Raw genomic sequence first — 22,632 nt, 5'->3', positions numbered from 1 at the left:
GTTTATTTCTTACCCCATGGTTTATTTTCTTATCCCACTATTTTTTTTAAGTTAAATCATGACGGTTACACTGATATCCTTAATGAAGGACTTTTCCCCTACCTGGTAATATCCCAAAGCCTTTGGCATTGTTTGAAATTTGTTGGAGTCTGGGGTGATGGCAACAAAACAAGGAAGTAAAAATGTGGGGGAAAAGCCAGGGCTGTCACCTTAAAGAGCTGCAAGGCAGGGCCTGTCCCTGTGCCAGGGGAAGTCTCTGATGAATGGCACACCCGGGTATAAACAGGGTGGCAGCAGTGCTGTGCCCATGGACGTGGGCACACGTCCTGTGCTGGCCTAGCCCGTGGCAGGGTGAACACAGGCAGCCTCTCTGCATCATTTCCTGCCTGCTTCAGTGCATGGGAATCCCCAAAATACAGACAATAATTATATAATGTAGAATGTTGTAATAGTAAAATTTAGTATAATATAATAATGTGATATAATGGTTATCATATAAATAATAGTAGCAGTGAAAATTAATATAATGTAATGTAATGTAATGTAATGTAATGATACAATATGATATAATATAAAACTATATAAAATTATATGATATAAAATGATATAATATAAAACTATATAAAATGATATGATATGATATGATATGATATGATATGATATGATATGATATGATATGATATGATATGATATGATATAATATAATATAATATAATATAATATGTGTTATAATGACTATAATAGTTTTATTAATTATATTAGTTATGTTATACTAATTTTATATATTATATATTTTATTTATTTTTTAATTTTATATTTTATTTAATTTTATATTTAGAAAATAAACCAGCGCTGCTGTTTGACGTCAGGGTGGGCTTTCACCCAGGACAGCTGGCAGGTATCCAGACTCCCCTGTGATGGGCCCAGGCTTATTCCAACGAGGTGGCTCCAAAATTCCCATCGGCATAAACCAAATTTAGCCCTCCAGTGTTCCAGGGAACCACACATCTAGAGAGCACCAAATTCCACTGCCTGTGGTTATCACACAGTTAAGTGAAGGAGTCAGAATCCCCTCTGGTTAAGCCCTGTTTAGGCTGTCTGTCCTAGTAAACAGCAGAATTATCTATTTATATGAGCAGATTTATATTCTGTATGTATATATAGATATACTGTGTCTGTATTATGTCTATATTGTGTGTATACAATATATATTATGTATATATAATACCCATTATGTATCTAAAGATACATTATCTATAATACAATTATAAATTATAATTATCTATTACATATTGTAAGAGTTATAAAAGTGTATGACAGTATATATGTATATATTATGTATATTTTATATATATAATAAATGACATATGTATATAAACATATAATGGAGTAATAGGATTCTATAATGTGTATATATCTATTAGATGATATATAGAGATATATAATACAATTCTGTGATACTGTGTGTATAATATGTATATTACACATATAGTATATATAATTATATATAAAATATATAACTATTATTTTAGATATAATTATAATTTTTATTACATGTTCTATTATGGTTGATATAATAGTTCATATATATTATATATATATGATATATGTCCATATGATATTGTTCTATACTATCATAGAACCATATAATTCTATAATATAAGTATATAATATAAATAGATATACTGTATATGTATAGAAAAGAGATATATGCTCATAAGGCATCTGCAAAACATTTCTGCAGAATAATTCTGGCTCTGTGGATTTTGTCTGTTCTCTCATGTAATATTTTGGTTCAGCATCTTAAAACAGAATGAACTATTTATAATCAATAAGATATGGAAATAGAGATTTAAAATCTCTCTGGGATGCAGATAATAATAGTGCTGAGATAAGTGCAAATAAAGACAAATGCAAAGAGATAAAAGGCAGGAAGTCCTTTATTGAAGGGCTAAAGGCAGAGCCACAAACAGACTGTTTTCAAAATTAAAAACAAATACAAACAAGACGCTAAAAATCAGAAAATTGTATTTTCCCCCCTCTCCTTAAGATGAATTCCAAAGCTTCGTTTTGGTTGGGTTTGTTATGCTTACACAGCTTGGTTGGTACACCAGGGAGGAGGGAAACACCAGTCAGATACCAGAGTGGATAAACAATGAGCAAAGACATCCCTTCCCCGAGCTCCCTGCAGCTTTCAGAGAGGGGATGTGGGAGCAGCACGTTAAAACACAGTCTTATTTAATCTCTTTTTTTTTTCCTTCTTTTTTTTCTCTCCTTTTCCAGACAGCTACTGTACAAAACCAAACAGGAATTTGTAATAAATACCTAACACAAGAGGCTCAGTACATTGCTACAATCCTTCACTGAAGGGAAACTTATATATATACATATATATATATATAGCCTAATATATAAAACCTCTTTGACTTAAATCAGCGTAAAGGCTACTTTTTTTTACAGAAGCCTGGGGCAGGAATTCCACTTTAGCATCAGCCACACCTCAACAGAGCATCACTGCCTCCGGTCCCCCACTACCAGGGGCATCCCCACCTTCCTCCTGGCTGGAAAAGCAGCAGGATTTGCCCTCAGCAAGGAGTTTTTACATCTAGGAAGCTCCAGCGAAGCAGCTGCAGAGTGATTATAAAAAACCTGGAACAGCCCCTTGGCGTGCACGACTCCTGTGTGATAAATACAGACATTTTCCTTGGCACTGTCTCACACTGATATTCCTGACCCATCCTAAATGCTGGTGGTGACACTGGAGAGGAAACACATGCTGGCTTTGAGTTAAAACCCTTGCAGATTCAGAGGGGAAAAAAAAAGAAAATAACCCCGCAAGGCTACATGACTTTAGCATCCAGCTATTCGTTAGAACTTAAATTCCTGGAGATTAATTAGCAGATGTAGAACATTGCCCAAAGGTAGGTCTGTACCACAGCCCAAACAACTCTGCATCCAAACTCTGCAGCTGGCCTTCAGCTCTTTTCCTTTCCTAAAAAAATAAAGGAGCCAAGCCCTCAATACCCTCAATCGAGTTCTGTAGCTCCTGTGGTTTTGATAAAAATCATATATGGGAGATAGAACAGGAATATTTCATGTTTTCAGGTGAATAGTGAGGTTTGGGTCTTCAGTGGAGCAGCTCATCCCATCATCCTGTTCCAAACCTGGCTGGACAGCCAGGAAAGGCTCTCACACGAGCTTGGCTCGCTCGGGCAAAAGGGACAAGGAAAAGGATTCATCCATAAATGTGAATGGGGAATCTGAAATATCAAAAATTCCAGCCCTCCTCCTCTTCCTATGAGAAAAAGGCAGATCCCACTGGAAATTCAAGATTTTGCTGCCAAAAAGGAAGCCAAGGCAGGGTATGAGAGGAGCCTGGAGATACTGAATTGCTCATCCAGCAACAGCAAAATCTTTCCAAATTCCAGCCCTGCTCCCCAGGCACTGGCTGCTGCTAGCACACGGCCAGCGAGTGCTTTGGAAAGGGCAAAGTTCAGGGTCTGAACAGCCATCTGTGCTGGAGCCAGGAGCAGCTGGGCTGGGGACAGGCCTGTGGCTGCTTCCCACTGGGAAAGAGCAGCTCCAGCCTTGCCAGGCTTGGTTTTGGACTGAGAATTGCTCAAGCAAGGCTGGAGCTGGCACCAGATCTGAGCATTTTCACATATCCCAGGAAAACAGGGGTGAAGAGCAGCACTGGTCACCTCTGGCATGAACTACAGATCCTGGGCTCCTGCTGCAAAGCAGGTTAGTGAATAATATCCAAAATTACAGCAGAGCTGAAAAAAATGAGCCCACAGGGGACTGAAAGCCAAGGATGGGAAAGGAAACGCTGGCACACCAGAGTGCCTGCTCCAGAGGGCAGCACAACAGGCATTTCACAGTCAGAGCACTGCAGAACTAGGAATTAATTAATCCTCACAGTGGCCCTGTAAGAGAGATCAGGTGTAATTAAGCCTTGGTTTTATAGCTGGGGAAAGAGAGGTGTGGGGTAACAGCTGTGGAAATAACTGCAGATGCTGGGGGTGTTTGGAGACCCAGGTTTGTCGCCTTGTAGTTTATAACTCCAGCAGAAACCACCTCTCACCTGTCCTCCTGCCTGATTCATGCTAGGATCTGGCTCTCAGCTTATTCCTTCTCCCATTCACACAAGCAATTTATCTCCCAAGTGAAACCCACAGCTGATAAAACACTCCTCATGCTCAAGGACACCCACGCTGCTGCAGGGAGGGGATGGCAACTATTCCATGCCTTCTGTGAAGAGATCCCAGTTCTATCAGCAAAGACACCCACCCTGGACCTCCCTGACCTGGGAGGGGGCGATGGCAAAGCCAGGCTCCACATTTTCTCCAGTGCCAAACCCCAGCAAACCTGACAAAAGCAATCTGCCACCACGTTCAGCGACAGCTCTTCAGAAACTCCCTACAGATACGCTTATTTTTCCCTTTAAGTTACAACCTGCCTGCGAGCAGCCAGCCAGAAAGAAAAGGATGAAAGAAAGGAAAAGAAGCGACTCCTCCCTGTTTTGCCACCGTTATTCTCCCCTCTGAGGTAGAAATCGATGTGGTGGGGATGAACCACTGCAGAGTGGTCATTTTGTCTGGTGAGTGAGCCCATGTCACCCTTGCTGTCCTGCTCCAGCCTGGTTGGAGGCTGTGGCACCCTTGCTGTCCTGCCCCAGCGTGGTGGAGGCTATGGCACCCTTGCTGCCCTGCCCCAGTGCAGTGGAGGCCGTGGCAGCCCTGGCCCCAGCAGCGCCGTGGGCTCAGCACTGCCGCAGCATGCAGGCCGCGGTGGCGGGAGGCGGCCCCGGCCGGCTGCATTTCTCCGGGGCAGTGATTTTACCGTCATAATCGATGCAGGAGGCGTTGCGCGTCCGCACGCCCTCGCCGCACGTTTGGGAGCAGGGGGACCAGGGACCCAGGCGCCACAGAGGGCAGGGCACGTCTCCGCAGGGCTTGATGTCCTCAGGCTTGAGGGATCTGTTGCAGGCAGAGGAGGTTTGACCCTCCACATCCCGGCAATCCACCGTCCGCCGCTGCCAGCCCGAGCCGCACGTCTTGGAGCACTCGGACCAGTCGCCCAGGACCCACTGCGAGGTCAGCATCGGTCGGATGACGTTGACAGACTTCTTCTCTTTGCCCTTCTGCTTGCTGAAAGGGACGTCCTTGGGGAGGAAGAAGGTGTACTTGACTTTCGGTGGGAAGAGCTCGCTGGCAATGGTCAGCAGCTGCACGGTCAGCGGCTCTGGGAGCCGTCGGAAGCTCTGCAGCCTCTCCAGAGTCGTCATGGAGCCGCTGTACTTCAGGATGGTGCCCTTAATGAGGATGTCCTGCTCCATGGCTGAGATGGCAAAGTCCCCGTTCAGCAGGTACCTGCCCTCCAGGGTCTTCAGGGCCAGGTAGTTCCCATCGTGCCAGACCCCTCGGTGGCTGCGCTGCTTGATGTCGATGTTGGTGGCTCCGGCGGGGATGGTGACAATGTCATTGTAGCCGTACCTGCACGGGGCAAAGGGACGGGGTTATTTTTCAAGACTTACCAAGAGCACACTCGTGTAAGGAACAGCACTCAGGATCCTGGCTCTGAAGCCATCCCTCTGTAACCCTGAGCACTCAAGAGATAGAAATATCGCAGATGTTCTAGGTGTGAGCTCAGCTGGAAGATTTCTCTGAATTACATATGAAAATGAGCGATGCAATCAAATGAACAGCCCTGCGATTGCCAGCCTAGGTGGGAAATTCCCCTTACTCCCTGTGTTTGGAAACTGTGAAGTGTTTGGGATTGACAGCCTGTCACTGGTGATGCTGAAGGGCGACATCACCTCTTGACAGAGATAATACAGAGATAATACAGATGTAGGTACAGATATACAGATATACAGATATAGATGTAGAGCAATAGAATAGGAGGGAGTCTCTGCACCCTCAACTCACTTTTTGAAGGGTTTTGCAGCCACCACTACAATGCAGAAGTAATCCCATTGGAGGATACAGAGGACATTCCCGTGCCAGGGAAACATTTTCCTGCAGAGCCAGCCAAGGCCCATCCCTGGAGCACCATGGCTCCCGGGACAGCACAAGGAAGGTTTCATTGGAGCCCTCAGCACCGTGACTCACACTGCGGGGCCAGCACAGGATTGTTTTCCATGGATCCCCATGGTGGATGCTGCGGTCAGTAATTAGGTTCAGAGTATTTTGGAAAAAAGCCTTTGAGTCAAACTCTGCTCTCCGTCACCCTGGCCTCCCTCACCCCGATCTTAATGGGATCTCTTCTTGGCTGTAGCTCCTATGCTAATCTCCCTTTAGTCAACCACAAACAACTCACAGGAGAGTGGAAGCCCCGTTTCAGCTGTTCCCTGGAAGGAAACCATTTAGGAAATATAATTTGACTGTGTGAGTCACCTCGCTGCATGGAAGTGGATGCTTGAGCTTTTGTTAGTTTTCCAACAAAAGCCTTAAATTCTGCTCTTCAGCAAAGCCACAGAGATGTTGGGTGAGGGAAGTGGCTGCCTCAGTGCCCTTGTCCCGGGATTCAAATTCACCCCCAAGCCCAGGGAAAAGTTATCAAACATTTATATCACATATCAGCCCTTGAATATGTGCCCAACTCACTGCACTGGCGTGAAATGCGTTTTGTAAACTCGTTGGGGCAGCAGATTTATTTGCAGTGGTGCACTGAGCCCATCACTCCAGTTATTATTTTAGGAAATAAGCTCTACTTGGCTTGTACAATTCTGCCCCAAAATAAACTGAGCCTAAGCCCCGGAGTCTGGGGAGGAGCCCAGGCTCTCACAATGCCAGTCAGCTGGCATTGTATCCTAATATATTCTTAGCCTACAACTTCAGTGATAGGAGAAGGGGAACGAGAGGGGATGCTGGTGTTTCTCCCACAGCCCATCCCTGCAGAAGCTTCCCCTGGAGCCTCACTTGGATCTGTTGAGCGAGCCGGATATTTTCCTGCAAGTGGAGCCGTTGCCACCGCACACCCCGCACTTGTCCAGCTTCTTGGAGGACCCAATGACGTGGTCACAGCCAGCCTTGATGCACTGCCCGTGGACGCAGACAGAGAGGGTCTCTGGGCCACACAGCGTCCCGTCGATCACCTGGGAAAGGGGCACGCAGAGGAGTAACTGGGGCATGAGTTCTGACATGGGGTAAACAGGAGGGATTCCCATCAGCAGGAATCTTGCTTTGGTGATTCCCATTACCAGGAACCTTGCTTTGGTGATTCCCCTCACCAGGGATTTTACTGTGGTGATTCCCATCACCAGGAATCTTACTTTGGCCTCAAAGACTTTGAACTCGCTCCTCCCTCGGGCTCGGCAGATGAGTTTGCATCTGTCTTGGGGGAACACTCCTGCATACTTGGGAACCCACTCCAAGTGATTCCCCTGCAGGTCAGTGAGGTTGTAGCTGTTGTACTTCTCACACTGCTGCTCCCGAAAGCTCTTCTCTGAAACGAAAGGTGAAACATGGCCCCAAATCCACGGGGAGCTGGTAGGAGCTGCTGTCCTTGGCCATCACAGAGATGTGATGGGAGCGAGCTAAGGACAGTGAGAGCACGTGGTGAGCGTGCAAGCAGAGGAGGAGTGTCATGAAGAAGGGATCCCACCCTCCTTCCATCAGCCACACAAAGTCACAGCCCCCAGCAGGAAGCTGTTGCTCCCCCAGACATGAATATCCACGGAGAGCAGAGCGACGCGCTCTGGAGGAGCAGCTGTGGAGCCGAGCAGGCAGTTGGGCACCATCATCCTCACCATTGGGCGGGCACTCCTGGGTGTGGCAGGACTGGTACTTGGTCCTCTGGCCCTGGCAGTAGCCGCCGCCGTGCCGGGGCCTGGGGCTGTCGCAGTGGCGGTGTGAGAACTGCACGCCTCCGCCGCAGCTCCGCGAGCAGGGCCCCCACGCGCCCCACGGGCCCCAGCCGCCGTCCACCGCCGGCTGCAAGAGGCAGAGAAGCTGCTGAATCCATCCCCGAGCCCGGCCACCCCCAGCTGCTCCCTCCCAGGGTGAGCTAAGGGCTGGAGCAATGCTAAAATCTCCCCCAGCCCTGATCCAGAAAAGCGTTTTGGCACATACTTCACACAAAGTTAATACTGACTTCCACTGGTCTGTTCACATGCTTAAAGTTAAGCTGGGCTTTGAGTGCTTTGCTGACTGACTCTGAAATCACTGCTGATTTCCCCAGCAGGGCAAAAAGTCATGATTTAATTGCAGATCCACACTGTTTTGGCTCAGACCAGCCCATGGCTCAGTAGCAGACTTTTGTCTATGAGCTGGACTTGCCAGTAATAAATATTAACAAAGGAGAAACATCCAGAAATAAATCAGCCCAATCCAGAGAGACAACGGGGTGGAACTAGAGATTTGGGAACCCAAAGGGTCAAGCCCCAGCCCAGCTGTATTGGGTTTGTGGAGGGGCTACAGGGGTGGCTTCTGTGAGCAGCTGTCAGAAGCTCCCCCCATGTCCAGGAGAGCCAACACCAGCTCCAGGATGGAGCCACCACTGGCCAAGGCTGAGCCCGGCAGAGGTGGTGTTGACCTTGGTGATAATGTATTTAAGAAGAAGAAGAAAAAGTTCTTGGGCAGATGTAATTGGGTGCACAGAAGAGAGGTGTGAGAATGTAAGAGGAACAGCTCTGCAGACACCCAGGGCAGTGCAGGAGGAAAGGCAAGGATTCCTCCAGGTACCGGAGCTGAGATTCCCCCAAAATTCTGTGGGGAAGACCACGGTGAGGCAGCTTTGGCCCTGCAGCCCATGGAGGGCATGGGGGTGCAGAGATCCACCTGCAGCCCCTGGAGTAACCCAGGCCAGAGCAGGGGGATGCCTGAAAGAGGCTGTGAGCCCGTGGGACACCTGAGCTGCTGCAGGATCCTGGCAGGGCCTATGGAGGGAGGAACCCACGCTGGAGCAGGTCTGCTGCACCCCTGTGGAAGACCCACACACTTGAAGGACTGACCCTGTGGAAGAGTGACCCACACTGCAACAGTTTGTGGAGAATGTGTCCTTGGGAAGGACTCATGTTGCAGAAATTCATGGAGAATTTTCTCTCATGGGAGGGACACCACGCAGGAGCAGGGGAAGGACTCTGACTCCTCTCACTGAGCAGCAACAGCCTGTGAGGAACTGACCATAACCCCCCTTCCTTGTCTCCCTGTGCTGCTGGAGAGAGAAGGGAGAACTGGGAAGGAGGGAGGTGTGGGGGGAAAGTGTTTTTAAGGCCTTACTTCTCATTGTTCTTATTTTGTTACTAATAAATTCAATTAACACCTGTTTTGCCCATGATGGTGACTGGTGAGTAATTTCTCACAGTCCTTATCTCAACTCACAAACCTTCTATTTTTCCCTTCCCTGTCCAGCTGCAGAGGGGAGTGAGAGGGAGGTTTTGGTGGGCACCTGGAGTGCAGCCAGCACACCCCCATTGCCCCGTGTCCCTTACCTGGGGTTTCAGGGCATCCCGCTGCACGCAGCGCCCGTCCCAGCACAGCCCCTGGGCTTTGCAGGGGGTTCCATCGGCCCACGGCAAGCTGCCATTCTTGGTGTGGCACAGGGGCTCCCCACTGCTCGTCCTGCACCACAGCTGGGAGCAAATGTCCTCCTCTGTGATGTTGGGGCAGTGCTGGAAGCCCTTGCCAAAGATCTGCTGGCACTGCTGGTCCAGGCTGTACAGGGCTCTTTGGCCGGGCAGCTCGGCAGGCAGGGGCAGGGGCTTGGCCGGGGCATCCAGCAGGCAGTCACCTGTGCAGGGTGCAGGAGTCAGGCTGGAGATGGAGCTTTCAGGGCTTGACACCACTGACTGCACCAAGCAGGGCACCCCACACCTCTGTCCATGGTCTGGTTTGACTCCCCCTTCACCCCACACACCCCTCCAGGCACGGCAAAGAGCCCAAGAAATTAAGAAAAAGGCAGTTTTGAGTGATCACAGAATCACCAGGTTGGAAGAGAACCTCCAAGATCATTGAGTCCAACCCAGCCCCAACACCTCAACTAAACCATGGCACCAGTGCCACATCCAGTCTTTCCTTAAACACATCCAGGGATGGTGACTCCACCACCTCTCCAGGCAGATCATCCCAGCACTTTATTATTCTTTCTGTGAAAACCTTTTTCCTAACACCCAACCTGTATTTCCTTTGACACAGCTTGAGGCTGTGTCCTCTCGTTCACGGCGCAGCTGCCTCGAGCCTTACCATGCCCTGCATCCAGGAACTCGGTGAGGTACATGGCACTGCAGGGAGACCAGGGCTGGCTCTTGTTCAGCTGGATGAAGAGAGGAGCCATCACATGGTGCTCGCCGAGGGGCCCGAAGAGCCGCTCGCAGTTCTTGGAGTTGTCGTGGGTCATGCTGAGCACGTGGCCTGGGGGGCACAGAGATGGCACAGCTGAGCTCCCCGGCCCAGCAGGAGCTGTGTGGGACCGCCTGTAAGGCACCCAGCAGCTCCTACTTCTGCCAAAGCTATTTGTTTCCATCAAGCAGAAGGCATAAACCCCTGCTGGCTCTGTCTCAGTGTTCAGTGCAGGGCAAAGCAGTGTGAATTCGCAGAAACCCAGAATGGTTTGGGATGGAAGGAGATTAAAGCTCATCCAGTTCCATCCCCTGCCATGGACAGGGACACCTTCCACTAGACCAGGTTACTCCATGTCCCATCCAACCTGACTTTGAATGTCCCCAGGGATGTGGCAGCCACAGGTTCTCTGGGCAAAAAATGAGTCAGTGCAGGAATGGCAAACCGAGGCATTGATCCAATGCCTGAGCTCATCACAACAGGTAAATCACAGAATCACTGAGGTTGGAAAAGAGCTCCAAGATCCTCAAGTCCAGCCTGTGACTGACCCCCACTTTTTCACCCAGCCCAGAGCACTGAGTGCCACATCCAGGCATTTCTTGAACACCTCCAGGGACAGGGACTCCACCACCTCCCTGGGCAGCCCCTTCCAATGCTCAACAACCCTTCCAGTGAAGAAATGCTTCCCAAATTGCTGCAAATCCACCAATTTACACCAATCTGGGTACTTCTAAGTGTTTCTGCTGGTGCAAACCAGCTTTTGTCAGTGCCAGAAGCTCCCCAAGGCTCACTGGGTGGGACCCAGCCAGGAGATGCTGGTGCTGGGCTGTGCCACAACCCCTCCCAGCAGACCTCCCCTTGGGAAGGGACGTGTTACCCAGTTCATGGGCCAGGGTGTAGGCTGCCTGCAGGCCCTCGTCCTCGATCACCGAGCAGCTCTTGTTGCGGTCGCACACGGTGCCGGTGTCTGCCACTCCCAGCGTGTCACAGCTCTGGTGGCCGCAGAAGTCCTGTTTGTGCCAGGCAGGAGGGGCAGTCAGCAGGGGGATGGGGCCCCACGTTCACCCCAACACCCCCCTGAGCAACCCACGGGGGCTCTGCACCCCAAATGAAACCACCTCCCCCAGCTGCCTGCTGCAAGCACGGTGAGGCATCGACCTCCCTGCTCATCCCCCTTCTCCCCGTCCTTGACCCCTTTCCTTTCTCCTGCAGGGCATTTCCAAGGCATTGTAGCCCTGATTTCATGTCTGAGATGTCTTGGTTTGTAAATTTTTTTTCCCAGGCGATTTGCTGTGAACAAAAAGAGACTAAAAAACTGTATCTACATTATTAATTTCTTTTAGAGGAGGGACTTCTTCATGGCCCTCCGGCTTAACCAATGTGGTTGAAGAGGTGTTAACTTTGCCCACCAATCATACTGGCCTCTGTAAATAGCACATAAAGAAATCGCATTTTGAATGAGCTGCTTGCTCGCTCTTCCTAGCCTTCTGAGAATTCACAGAATGTAACTGAATGTTTTAGCGATTGTGGGCATGATGTGTTGTGGAATGAGATCTGAGTTATTTTAAACTGGGCTTTAGATTTAGGATTGCTAGACTTTAGATTTTAGCTTGTGTAAAAGTAGATAAGTTTTGTGGTGCAGTTAAAAATTAAGTTAAAGTGTGTACATAAACTATATAAAACAATTAGACTGAAGACACAATAACTGTTTTAAACTGAAATAATTTACATATTTGTTTACGTTGAATGTTAATAAGAATACACTTACAACTGTAAATTATTTTGTACTGTACAAAACTAGCTATTTCAAAAATAAAAAAGAGAACGCATGTTGCAACCATATTAGTTGTATTGTGTGTTGTCCCTGTTCTAAAAAAGAGACCACATGTTGTAACCATATTAGTCGTATCGTGCATTGCTCTATTCCAGCTTCCATATAGAGACCCTAATTTCAACAGAGTCTGTGGCTCATTTGGTGCCCTGCAGGGACAGAGGCTGACCTGTCTGGTGAGGAGGATGGCGGTGTCGTAGTGCTCGGGGTGCCGGTCGCTCGGGGGGTTGAACCTCTCCTGCCAGTTGCAGAAGTTGCGCAGGGTGAGGCCGCCGTTGTCGGACACCTCCGGCCCCGCCGCCGCCTCCTCCACCACCAGCACCTTCACCACCACCAGGCTGACGGAGTTCCTCAGGCTGGGATGCTTGTAGATGAGAGCTGCCATGGACATCAGGGTCAGGACGTGGTTCTGTGGGGGGAGAGATGGGCAGCAGAGCCTGGGTAAAGCCTCTGCCATGGGGCAATTGGTTTTTGTTTGAAAAGAAAGAATCAGTCTCATTTATGAAGCTCTGTTGGAGTCCAGGGCATCCCTCTGGCTGCCCTGGATGGTCCAGGACCCTGGCAGAGGGGTCCAGACCCCGACATGGGGGTCTGAGACCCTGGCACCGGGCCCAAAGTGACCCTGTCTTTGATCTCAGCCCATGGGAAAAATTACCAACATTGCATGAAGACCCCAAGAATGTGATGTAAATAGTAGTTAGTTTATCACAGGGTGCTAATGGGGAAGGCAAGATGGAGGAGTCAGGGTGTGGCCCTGTTCTTCTTCCCTCTTGTCCTTGTCCTCCATCTCCTGCTGTGGTGGGTCACAGGGGATTGGTTTAGCACAGAAGGGACATGTCTAACAAAGGTGGTAGGTATTGGTGATAGACTGTAAATAAAAAATACATTGTGGACGATGGTTGGGTCAGAGAAAGGTACAAAAGGTCCAGCACTCCCGACCTGGGGGGGAGTCGCAGCAAGGACCTTTGCTGGGCACTGAAAGAACTGAGAGGTAAGAGACAATAAACAACCTTGAGAAACCTGGGCTGGTGAACTCCGACTCTTCCTTCTGCTTCTGGCACGGGCATTCAAGGAAAACAGACTCTAAACCAACATATCTCGGGAAAACCAACCCGACAAAGCCCATCACACCCAGACCGTGGGCTGATGGACTCAGTGCTGTCCTGTGTGTGATCCTTTACACCCTGTGGTGTAACACTTGCTGGTGGACAAGCCCTGCACCCCCTGCTCCAAACGCTGTGTCTCCTCTCCCATGAACCCCTTGCACACAGAAATCCTTCTGGAAGAAATTCCTTGGGGAAAACCTCAGTGTTCTGGAGAGTTCTCTGCATATTCCCAAAGCATTAACCCTGCCCTCGCTGCCACAGGACAGGAACCAACTCACACACATCTCGATGGAGCAAAACCACCCGGTGAAACTTCTGCCTGTGCTGGTCACAGGGTTTGAACCCTCGGTGACAGACTGGCACTAAAACATTTTAACAGCCAAGACTTTGCCCAGCAGCATCCCCTGCCTGGTGATGACCAGGGATTACTTCATATGTCAAAAGCGCCAGCGATGTTTAGGCTGATGTAAACATCTTATCAGAGCATCAGAATTCCTCCTCTGCTTGGCATCGCTCACGGCCCAGAGTCAGGAGAAAAAAATGCAGCTATTACACAATATAGTATTGGGAAAGAGAAAGTGGCTTCTCTGCTCCCCAGACAAATTACACCCTGCGGTCTCAATTCAGAGCCTAATTAAACTGGAAGGACTCGATGGGAGCCCTCTCCAATAGCCAAGTTTCACCCAAAATACATTTCCTGAGCAAAGCTGACTCTGAGTGCTCATCCATCATGGTACTGCCGGGACAAAGCCATTTTCTGAGACAGAAAATGCTGTTTTCTTAGCAAATGAGGGAGATGCTGAATGAGATACAGCACATTTGCTGCACCAAGAGCAGCTTGCCTGAGGCACTTGTGGCTATTTTAAATTATTCTGCCACATTTTATCCCATCACCGGCAGCTCCACGTAAACAGATGTTTTGTTTCAACAAGACACATCCCAAGTCCTCCCCAGCTCATTATCCAAGGGCAGGCCCCAGCAAGGCTGATAGGAGCAGGGAATAAACTGGTTTATTTAGACTGGCCAGATCTCCACGCCGTGACTCACATCCAGCCCGGAGTGTGCAACTCACGGAGGAGCCACCGCAGAGGCAAGAACCTGAGGTGAGATCCCCACCAGGGGTTGTGCCATGAATCCTGGGGGAATTGTTCACCCTGTGGGGAAAGTTCATTGGGAACTTTGCTAAAAATATCACAAAGCCTTCCTAAAATGATGCCCCTGGAGATCCAGAAGGATGCTCTGGGCTGGAGCTGCTCACCACGGCACCATCCCTCATTTCCAAGGCAATAAATCTGCATCCTTTTCTGACCCATCAGAGGCTTCTGTCCGTAACAGTAGATTTGACCTGGGAGATCTCAGGATCACAAATCCCCCAGGACACCAACTCTCACATCCTCAGGAGTACATCCAGCCAAAAACTTCTTTCAGCAGTAGGAACAGAGGGACTTGGAAAACATCTGTCCACCTTCCCTGTGTCTGGAGAGGGGAGATGGAAAGCAAACCGAACAAACAGCTATTTAGTGAAGATCAAGAGGTCAAATTCACTTCTTCCACCATCTGGTGTCTATTTATACCCATCCCTGGCCCTGGTGCAGGAGTGGGTTGGGTTTTGGATGGACCCTGGCTCCTCTGGGGGAACAGCAATCCACCTGCACTGCCTTGGGCTGGCCAAGGGCTTGAAGCCATAGCCAAAAGCAAATTACAGACCCTCAGGGCTCAGCAGAGGCCATCTGAGTGTTTCTGGCCAACAACTGGCTGGGGATGAGCTGAATCCTGCTGGTCCCATCCTCTCCCTGCCTTTGCAAACCGGCTCTGGCTTGACCATCCACCCAGGGGGGACCTGCCTTCTCCTGGGTTTCCCTCCCAGCACCCAGGCTGGGATGTGGGGACTGGAATCAGGTGCAGGGCAGTGCTTTGGGCTGGGCTTGAGGAGCCCAAGGCTGCAAACACACAAAGGTTTCTGCCTTCTTGCCAGGCGCTGCAGCCCTGCAGGCAGGAGGAGCTTCCCTGCCATGCCCAACCAGCATCCTGGGAGATCTGGCAGCATGTCTGGTAAACACAGCTGGGAACCTGCTCCAGGGGGAGGGAGGACACCAGTGTGAACCAGAGAGGGTCGTGGAGAGTCCCTTCTCTGACCCAGGCACTGCATTTATATCAAGGCACTGTGGAGGGTGATGCCCCACAAACCTCCTACCCCTTTTCCCCCCAGCTGCAATCCTGGGCTCTCTCTGCTCTCAGTATCAAATCCCACCCACTTCCCCTTAAAAATGAGGAGGGCTGACTTTTGTCTGCCACACCTGCATTCCAGCAGCTCCCAGATCCCTCCTGCCACAGCATCGCTGTGTCCGGGAGAGCCCTGCCCTGCGCCAGGCACTGCCTGACAGGAGCCCTGCAGCAGCAAACAGCACAGGCAGAGGGACAGGAAAAACAAACACAGATAAAAATAAATACAGAGCAAGGGGAACTGGAGGGGTTGTCTTTACCCTCATTGAAGGATTGAGTTTTCTGATACAGGCTCTTGCAAAGTCTCTGCTTACATTCCCTTTCATGGGAACCACTCAGAAGCTGAAGCCTGCAAAGATCCCCCAACGTTGGTGTTTATTTTTAATTATTATTATTTTGGTGGGTGAAACTGCTCTTACACAGACACTAACTATTACTGTGGTATGCATAGAATGATTTAATGTTGCTGGACCCACCCAGACCAGAGGGACAGCAGGGAGCACCCACAGAACACCCCAGCACAACCTGCCTCCCTCCAAAGCGTGGGGAGCAGTGTCCAGCCCAGCCTGGGGCTGTAGGATTGCTTGTTGGTTGGATTTGGTTGGGGTTTTTTTCCCTGCTTTCTTCCCTAGAAGGCAGCATTCCTGCAGAGGGGGAAAAAAGACAGAAATGCTGAGATTCTGGAGTGCAGGGAGATGGAAGGAAGCAAACCCAGGGTCACATGTAAGGGCTGCCCAGCTTTAAAAAATCAACTGGTAAGAACATCTCAGCTTGTCCCTTTCCCCCAAGGCATCATCTGTGAGCTCCTCCCGTGGCTTAGGTGCCCAGGGGCTGCTGCCTGCCCGGCCAACCTCCTCCTGTGGTTCCAAGAATTCCCTTGCAGAAATATGGGAGGCAGCCAAGGAAATGGGGGGCAAGCCAGGGGAGAGGGGTTCACCTTGCCAGCCTGCCCATGTGCCTGCCCAGCTCTCTGCCCATCCCTGTTCTGTTTGCCGTATGATCCTTCCCCCCCTTCTCTTTCCCTCTTTGGTGGATATTTGAGGCTGAACCACAAAAGCAGCAATTACCCTGTTCAAGGCAGGGGAAACTGAGGCACATCCAGACTGTCCCCACGTCCCCAGAGGCAGAGGTGGAATAAACCCCATCCTGAGAGCATCCCAGAGCGGGAGTGCTGCAGTTTGGGAGGCAGCACATTTCATCCCAAAGCCCTGAAATGCAGCAGCTGTTGAATATCCTGGTGTGAGGAGAGTGCACCAGCCAGAGGAATATTTAGGGAGGCTGCCTGGTCCTCCAGCCCCCTGCCCCAAGGCTCAGGGTCACACTCAGAGGACACATCCCAGAAGAAAAGCTGGTGGATGGCAGCACCACTCAGGTCTCCCTTAGCAAAAACTCCCTTTAATCCCACTCCTTTGGGATGGGTTTAGGAGGGGCTGGCTTCTTTTGTCAAGGGATTAAGTGAATTTATCCACTCACACTGTAAAATACCCTAAAGCAAGCCTAAGAGTGGGACACGAGGGGACCTGGGGCTCCAGGGTGGCTTTGGAATTACCTCCAGTCCATGTGGGTGTGGGAGAGCTGGCAGCAGGACCCTGGCAATGCCCTGCACTCCTGTCTGGTCTTAAAGGGAAGGGTTTGCAACAGCAATCCCCAAACCTCATCAATCTGTCTGAAAAAAACACAGAAGTCAGCAAGGAATCCCAGCTTTTCCAGACTGCTCTGATTCTGCTGTGGTCCTCAGTCATCACCAGGGAGCCAGGAACAGTGGATTCCTCCCTTGCAGGAGGAGGAGGGAAGGGGATCACAGCCGTCGTGCTTGTGGAGGAAAGCTTGGAAATGTGTCTCATCTGCACCCAAGAGACCAGAGAAATCCCACCACAGGAATCCCATTTGGCTGCCAACTGGCTGGGGATGCTGCAGCTGGGGTTTGGAGCTGCCTGGTGCTTTAGGTGTCTTGGCAAACGTTCCCCAGCCGTGCAGAGCATCCTCACAAGTGCAGCCCAGCTGCAGGTGCTCAGCCCTGCTGCACACGGGCAGGATTAGCCCCGTCTCCTGCCTCAGTTCCCCCTGCTCAAAACCCCACTTTGTTCTGTGAGTGATGCTCACAGTCCCTTCCTTTTAAAGCACTTGGGATCCTCTGCAAGGAAAATGCAAAAACTCCGTGCCCAGCCTGGAGCCTCCTCGGTCCCATCCCGACATCAGAGGGCTCCTCCCAGTCCCTGCAGGTTGAATCCTGCCCCATCCCCCCAGGGCTGTCCTGCTGCTGATGCCCCCCAGATACCCCATCCCCTGCAATCATCAAGCCCAAACAATGATTAACTCCCCAAATTTCAGGTCTAGCTCTGCTCTCACTTCACCACTCCCTCCTGGTTTACATAAAAGTATTGATGAAGGTAGAATAAGCTCTTATTGTCTAAATTAAGTTAACAGCTGAGCTGTGAGGCTCAAATTGATTGGAAATAAATCATTAACAGCATTTTCCCACCACAAGCATGGCACTGATTATAACTCTCAACGCTTGAGTGCATCTTAGGGTGACTCTTCTGCTCGAGCTGTTACAACTTATGCAAGAAAACAACTGGGAATACAAACAATGCTGGTGACCTTTAATAAATATTTGGTAATTAAAGTGTGGTTACGGGAAGAAAAGTCATTATATAAATATGGTTTGTTCTGACTCAACATTTCTACTCCCTGGGCATCTCTTTTAGTCTCTAAGATCTCACCAACACTTGCCACTACCTTTTTCACCCCACAAGAAAGGTATTTAGGGATGAAGCAAGATTGCTGTGCTGCTCCCTGCATTCTTGTTCCAGAGAACAAAAGACACAGAAACACAGCAGGTGGTTTTCTGCTTGTTTCTTTAGCTGCTACACCAGAGCTGGTGCAAGTTTTCTCCCAAATATTTTAACATGCCATTACTCTACTCATCCCAAACGAGACCTTTGAAGGTTTCCTTCCCATCCCTGAGAGGTGATGCAAAGATATTGCTCCAGGGGCAAGGAAATGATGGTAAAATGGGAGCCAACCAGGCAGCATCACCCAGCCCCGGCTGGAGCAGCCAAACCGGGGCAGGCTGCCCATGTTCCAGCCCCCTGCTTATGTGTAGGTGCCATTTCCTCTCCTGCTGCCTCCACGGATTTACCCACAGGGCTGCTGCTTTTTCCTCAGCTCAAGCTGGGCATTATCAGGATTTCCCTCAACCCAAATATATCCCCTTATTTCCAGCAATTTAGACACCCTTGGGTTTTGCTTTAAAACCAGGTGGGTGCAGAAGGTTCACTGTACTATTTTTTCCTGTCCTCTTGGGGAATCAGAGACCAACTTCACACTGTGGGGAGAGTAATTCCCACCACCATTTATAAGTCTGTTGTTTAAAAATCCCGCTTACTCTACTTCAAACTCTATTCTGAGCACTGTGAGCACTCGAGGTACCTCCAAGGGCATCACCCCACCCTCACTGATCCTTTGCCATCTGCTCCTGCCAGCCTGGCTTAGTGGCAAAACCCAGCAAGGGGCAAAACCAGAGTGAAGCTGAGCAGCTGAAATCAGCTGGAGCCCCAAGGTTTAGCCTTTCCCAAGGTCCAGCCTGGCCTGAGCAGGGCTGGAATTAAAACACGGCTTTGTTAGGAGCAGAGAAGCCCCCAGGGGAAGGATAAAGCCGGTAAAAGTGGCAAAGCCAGGCTGCCAAATTGCAGCCCCTGGTTTCAGCTCCCTGCTGAGCTCCAGCTTCGAGGACTCTTCTCCCAGCCCCGAGCCCGAACAACCCGAGAATGAGCAACTTCAAAGCACGATTAATTATCCCTTGCAAGGACCTCCGAGCATTTCCGACGGTGCAAACCTGAATTTGGAGCCGAACGACCCATCCCTGCAGGGCAGGGGTGCGGAGCTGGCTCTGCCAGAGGCATGAACAATGCCCCGGTGCTGATGAACGAGGCACAGCGACAGCCCTGGAGAAGGATGCGGGGGCTGGGGCACCTCGGGCTCTGCTGCTGGGGTCTCCCCAAAAGCCCGGGCGGGTGTTTCGGGAGGGGGAGGATTCCTGGCGCTGGTGGCTGAGGCAGGGCTGTTGGTCCATCTGCTCAGCTGCTAACAGGTGGCTCCGGAGCGGGACTGCGCCTTGCTCAGCCCCTGCTTCATTTCCCATCCGCCTCCCAGCCCGCAGGCAGCGAAGCCCATCGCGGCTCTTCGCTTGCAGGGAGGGCTTTAACCCGCCCTGTCCCCACCTTTGGGGACACCACAGCGCCCAATGACACCTGGCTGGGTCTGGGAAAGGGTCCCCAGAGTGAACCCCACAGATGAACGCTGCAGCTCTGCCGGGGGGTTTGCAGCCCCTACACAGCAAGGGAAGGTGGGGATCAAGGTCTCTCCCCTCGCTCGCTCGAAGTTGTCCCCGGTGTCCCGGGGCTCGGGGGGACCCGGCAGCGGCAGGACAGGAGGAGACGGAGAGGCGGTGGGGCCGGAGGAGCGCATTTGGGAGGAGGGGAGGCAGCGGGGATGGGGACAGGACAGAGCGGGATGAAGGGATGCACGGGTAGGGAGGGATGAAGGCGATAGGGAAGCAGTGGGAGCGCAGGAGCGGGGATGGGACGAGGCGGAGACGCAGCCGGGACGGAAGGATGGCGAGGCTGCGGGGACGGACGCGCTGAGACGGGCCAGCCACACGCGGGGCTGCGGGCGGGACGGCGGGCACGGCCAGCCCTTACCTCCACGTCCTCCCCGTAGAACCGCACCATGGACGCGTCAGCCACCAGCAGCGTCTCCACGTAGCGCGCCTGCGACACGAACCGCGGAGCCCTGCGCGGCCGCTCCGCGCTGCCCGCGGGGCGCGCTCCCAGTACCGGGGCTGCTCCCGGGGCTGCTCCCGGGGCCGCTGCCGGTACCGGAGCTGCTCCCGGGGCCGCCCGCCGCCGCAGCCGGTGCAGCCGCCTCCAGGGCGGCCCGGGCGCGGCCGGCCGCAGCGGCTGCAGCTCGTAGGCCGCCCCGTCCAGCAGGAAAGCGCCCCGGAGGCCGCCGCCGCCGCAGCTGCTGAGCACGGCGGGGGCATCGGGGCTCCCCTCGACGGCGCCCGCGTAGAAGCAGCCCCGGCGCGGCGGCGGCGGCGGGGGCGGGCGGCGGCTCCCCAGGCGCTGGAGGCGGAGGCGGGGGGCCAGGAACGCGGAGTCGGGGCGGAGGCGCAGGACCACGGCGCGGCCGAAGGCGGCCAGGCGCAGGGCCAGCTGCCCCGGGGGCGCGGGCAGGCGGGCGGGCAGCACGGGCTGCGCGTCCCGCGGCGGCGGCAGCGCCCAGGCGTGGCACAGCAGCAGCAGGTGGAGCGGGGCCCGGCCGGCCAGCAGCGCCCGCCGCCCCATCCCGGCACGGCACGGCCCCGCACCCCCCGGGCTCTTCCCCCGCAGCCTCCGCGCCGGCCGCCGAGCCCGCTGTATTTATACTTTCTCCCCCCGGCTTTGACATAAGAGGTTTATTTTTGATCTCTCGCTGTTCTCCCCACTCCCCTCCCCTGCCAGCCGGAGCCTGGGGGAGGAGGAGAAGTGAAAGAGAGAGAGAGAGGAGAAAAAAACAAAACAAAAAATCCCCACGCAACTGAAAAGAAAAAAAAAACCCAAACAAAAATCAAAAATGTCCCCCCCAAAAACCAGAGGGAAAAATAATAATAAAAAAGAAGAAGAAGAAGAGAAGGGAAAAAAAAAAAAAAGAAAGAGGGGAAAAAACCTAAAAAAACCCAAACCCCAACCCACTTTTGGATACGATTTGAGGCCAATCAGACGCCGGCAGCCCCGCCTGCCTCCAAGTGTCAACTGCAGCCTGTTGCTCTCTCAGTGTTAACCCCTTCTTCAGCCCCAGCGCTGCCCTCACGGGTCTGATCCTTCCCAGGCTCTGGGGGTCTTGCCCCCGGGAGAGGCGCTGGCACGCTTCCCCCTCCACTAGCATGGAAGGATTTGCTGCAGAGCGCTGATTCTCGGCATCCCTTCCCAGCTGGAAAGCAGCCGGCCCGTGCCAGCTGGAGAGCATCTCCTTTCAGAAGGTGCCTCGGGAGGTTCCCATGTCCTTCCCATAGCCAGGGACAGAGAGGGCTTTGGGCCCCAGGGAAAACTCCAAGAGGACACACGTACAAGGAGTTTCCATGCTCTGAACCGACAGCTGGATCCACATGGGGCTTCCTCCAGCTGGAATAAAACAACGGGCTAAATCAGACTTGTGGAAAATACCTATGAGAATATTACTATGCAGCCAGCCCCTCCTGTTGCTCTTTTGTTTGTTTCTCTGTGTGTGTTGTGTGTGACTTCATTTACAAACCCTTCATTCACCCCGTTTCAGACTGAGTGTGAATTCCCGGCTGAATTCCCTCGCAATGAGGAAAATCCCTGCAGCAGCACAAACGCCTCGGGCTGTAAATCCAGGTAGCTGCTGTGTGCTCGGCGTGGCGAGCACCAGGAGATGGGCAGAAACATTCTGTCCCTGGCTGGGAACCCACTCAGGAACAGGGAACAACCGGCTGTCACGGAGAAAGGGAAATCACCATGTATATATTACTCCTTCTTTCCTCCTGAGCCCTCCTTCTCCATTAGTTCAGGAAATTCCTGGCCTCCGGAGCGCCCTTTGTGCGGCACTGGAACATCCTGGGACGTCCTTGCTGCAGTTTGGGGGTGGTGGATCCTATCCTGCTCCCTGCCCTGGTTTTCTAAACCTTCTACAGGGAGTAGCCCACGCTCAGGACTTGGGCTGTGCTCCTTAACCTCGCTGGGAGTGCCAGCCCGAGGACCAGCTCCTCCACACTTGGGTTTTTCCTCCCTCAGCCTAATCTTAAAAAGAACTGAAAGAGCAAAGCAGCGTTTGTCACCTCAAGGTTCCTGGGAAACCAGAGTGTGGCCAGTGCTGAGTAATGAGGAGTGGGGTTAAGGGCTGCTCTCCCTTTGCTCCGGGATGTGTTTACACCTCCCTCTCTGTTATTATCTCTGCTTAAAAGCCACATCCCTACCTAGATAGTAAACACACAGCCCTGGCTCCAAACAGCAGCTGCCCTGGGGCCACTGCTCTGGTTACTCCTTTTTAAAGTGTGGGGTTTGCCACCGTAGCAGAGGAGGAAATAATAATTAAAAATAATTTTGGATGCTTGTGGTGGACAGTGACCCAGGTGTGGAAGAGAACACTTCCAATTCAGATGTTGGGTGGCCAGAAAACTGCAGGAAGG

General features: G+C 51.7%; 1 protein-coding gene across 2 annotated transcripts; it reads right to left on the bottom strand.

Moving 5' to 3' along the window:
- Nucleotides 1–1,922: 1,922 nt before the first annotated feature.
- ADAMTS8 (ADAM metallopeptidase with thrombospondin type 1 motif 8) lies at nt 1,923–21,077 on the bottom strand. Of its 2 annotated transcripts, none has more exons than XM_063417705.1 (9): nt 20,147–21,077; nt 12,284–12,523; nt 11,161–11,293; nt 10,188–10,355; nt 9,437–9,735; nt 7,754–7,937; nt 7,212–7,449; nt 6,924–7,181; nt 1,923–5,495 (listed from the first exon to the last, which is right to left on the bottom strand). In XM_063417705.1, exons 1-9 carry the CDS (start codon nt 20,789–20,791, stop codon nt 4,763–4,765), a joined length of 2,898 nt encoding a protein of 965 aa, XP_063273775.1. In that variant the 5' UTR covers nt 20,792–21,077; the 3' UTR covers nt 1,923–4,762. The 2 variants fall into 2 exon arrangements, with proteins under 2 accessions (XP_063273775.1, XP_063273776.1); XM_063417706.1 differs by having other exon boundaries at nt 2,273–5,495; nt 6,924–7,099; nt 7,277–7,449; nt 20,147–21,072.
- Nucleotides 21,078–22,632: the final 1,555 nt, after the last annotated feature.

This window comes from Prinia subflava, chromosome 22 (genome assembly GCF_021018805.1).
Source record: "Prinia subflava isolate CZ2003 ecotype Zambia chromosome 22, Cam_Psub_1.2, whole genome shotgun sequence".
NCBI lineage: Eukaryota > Metazoa > Chordata > Aves > Passeriformes > Cisticolidae > Prinia > Prinia subflava.
The sequence above is the reverse complement of the archived record's forward strand: the minus strand, read 5'-3'. Positions and strand labels throughout refer to the sequence as shown.

Coding starts and splice junctions, on each gene's coding strand:
- ADAMTS8 (XM_063417705.1), bottom strand. CDS start 20,791: ATGGGGCGGCGGGCGCTGCTGGCCGGCCGGGCCCCGCTCCACCTGCTG. Junction 11,294..12,283: donor CCATCCTCCTCACCAGACAG/GTCAGCCTCTGT, acceptor TGGCACAAACAG/GACTTCTGCGGCCACCAGAG. Junction 9,736..10,187: donor GTTCCTGGATGCAGGGCATG/GTAAGGCTCGAG, acceptor CACCCTGCACAG/GTGACTGCCTGCTGGATGCC.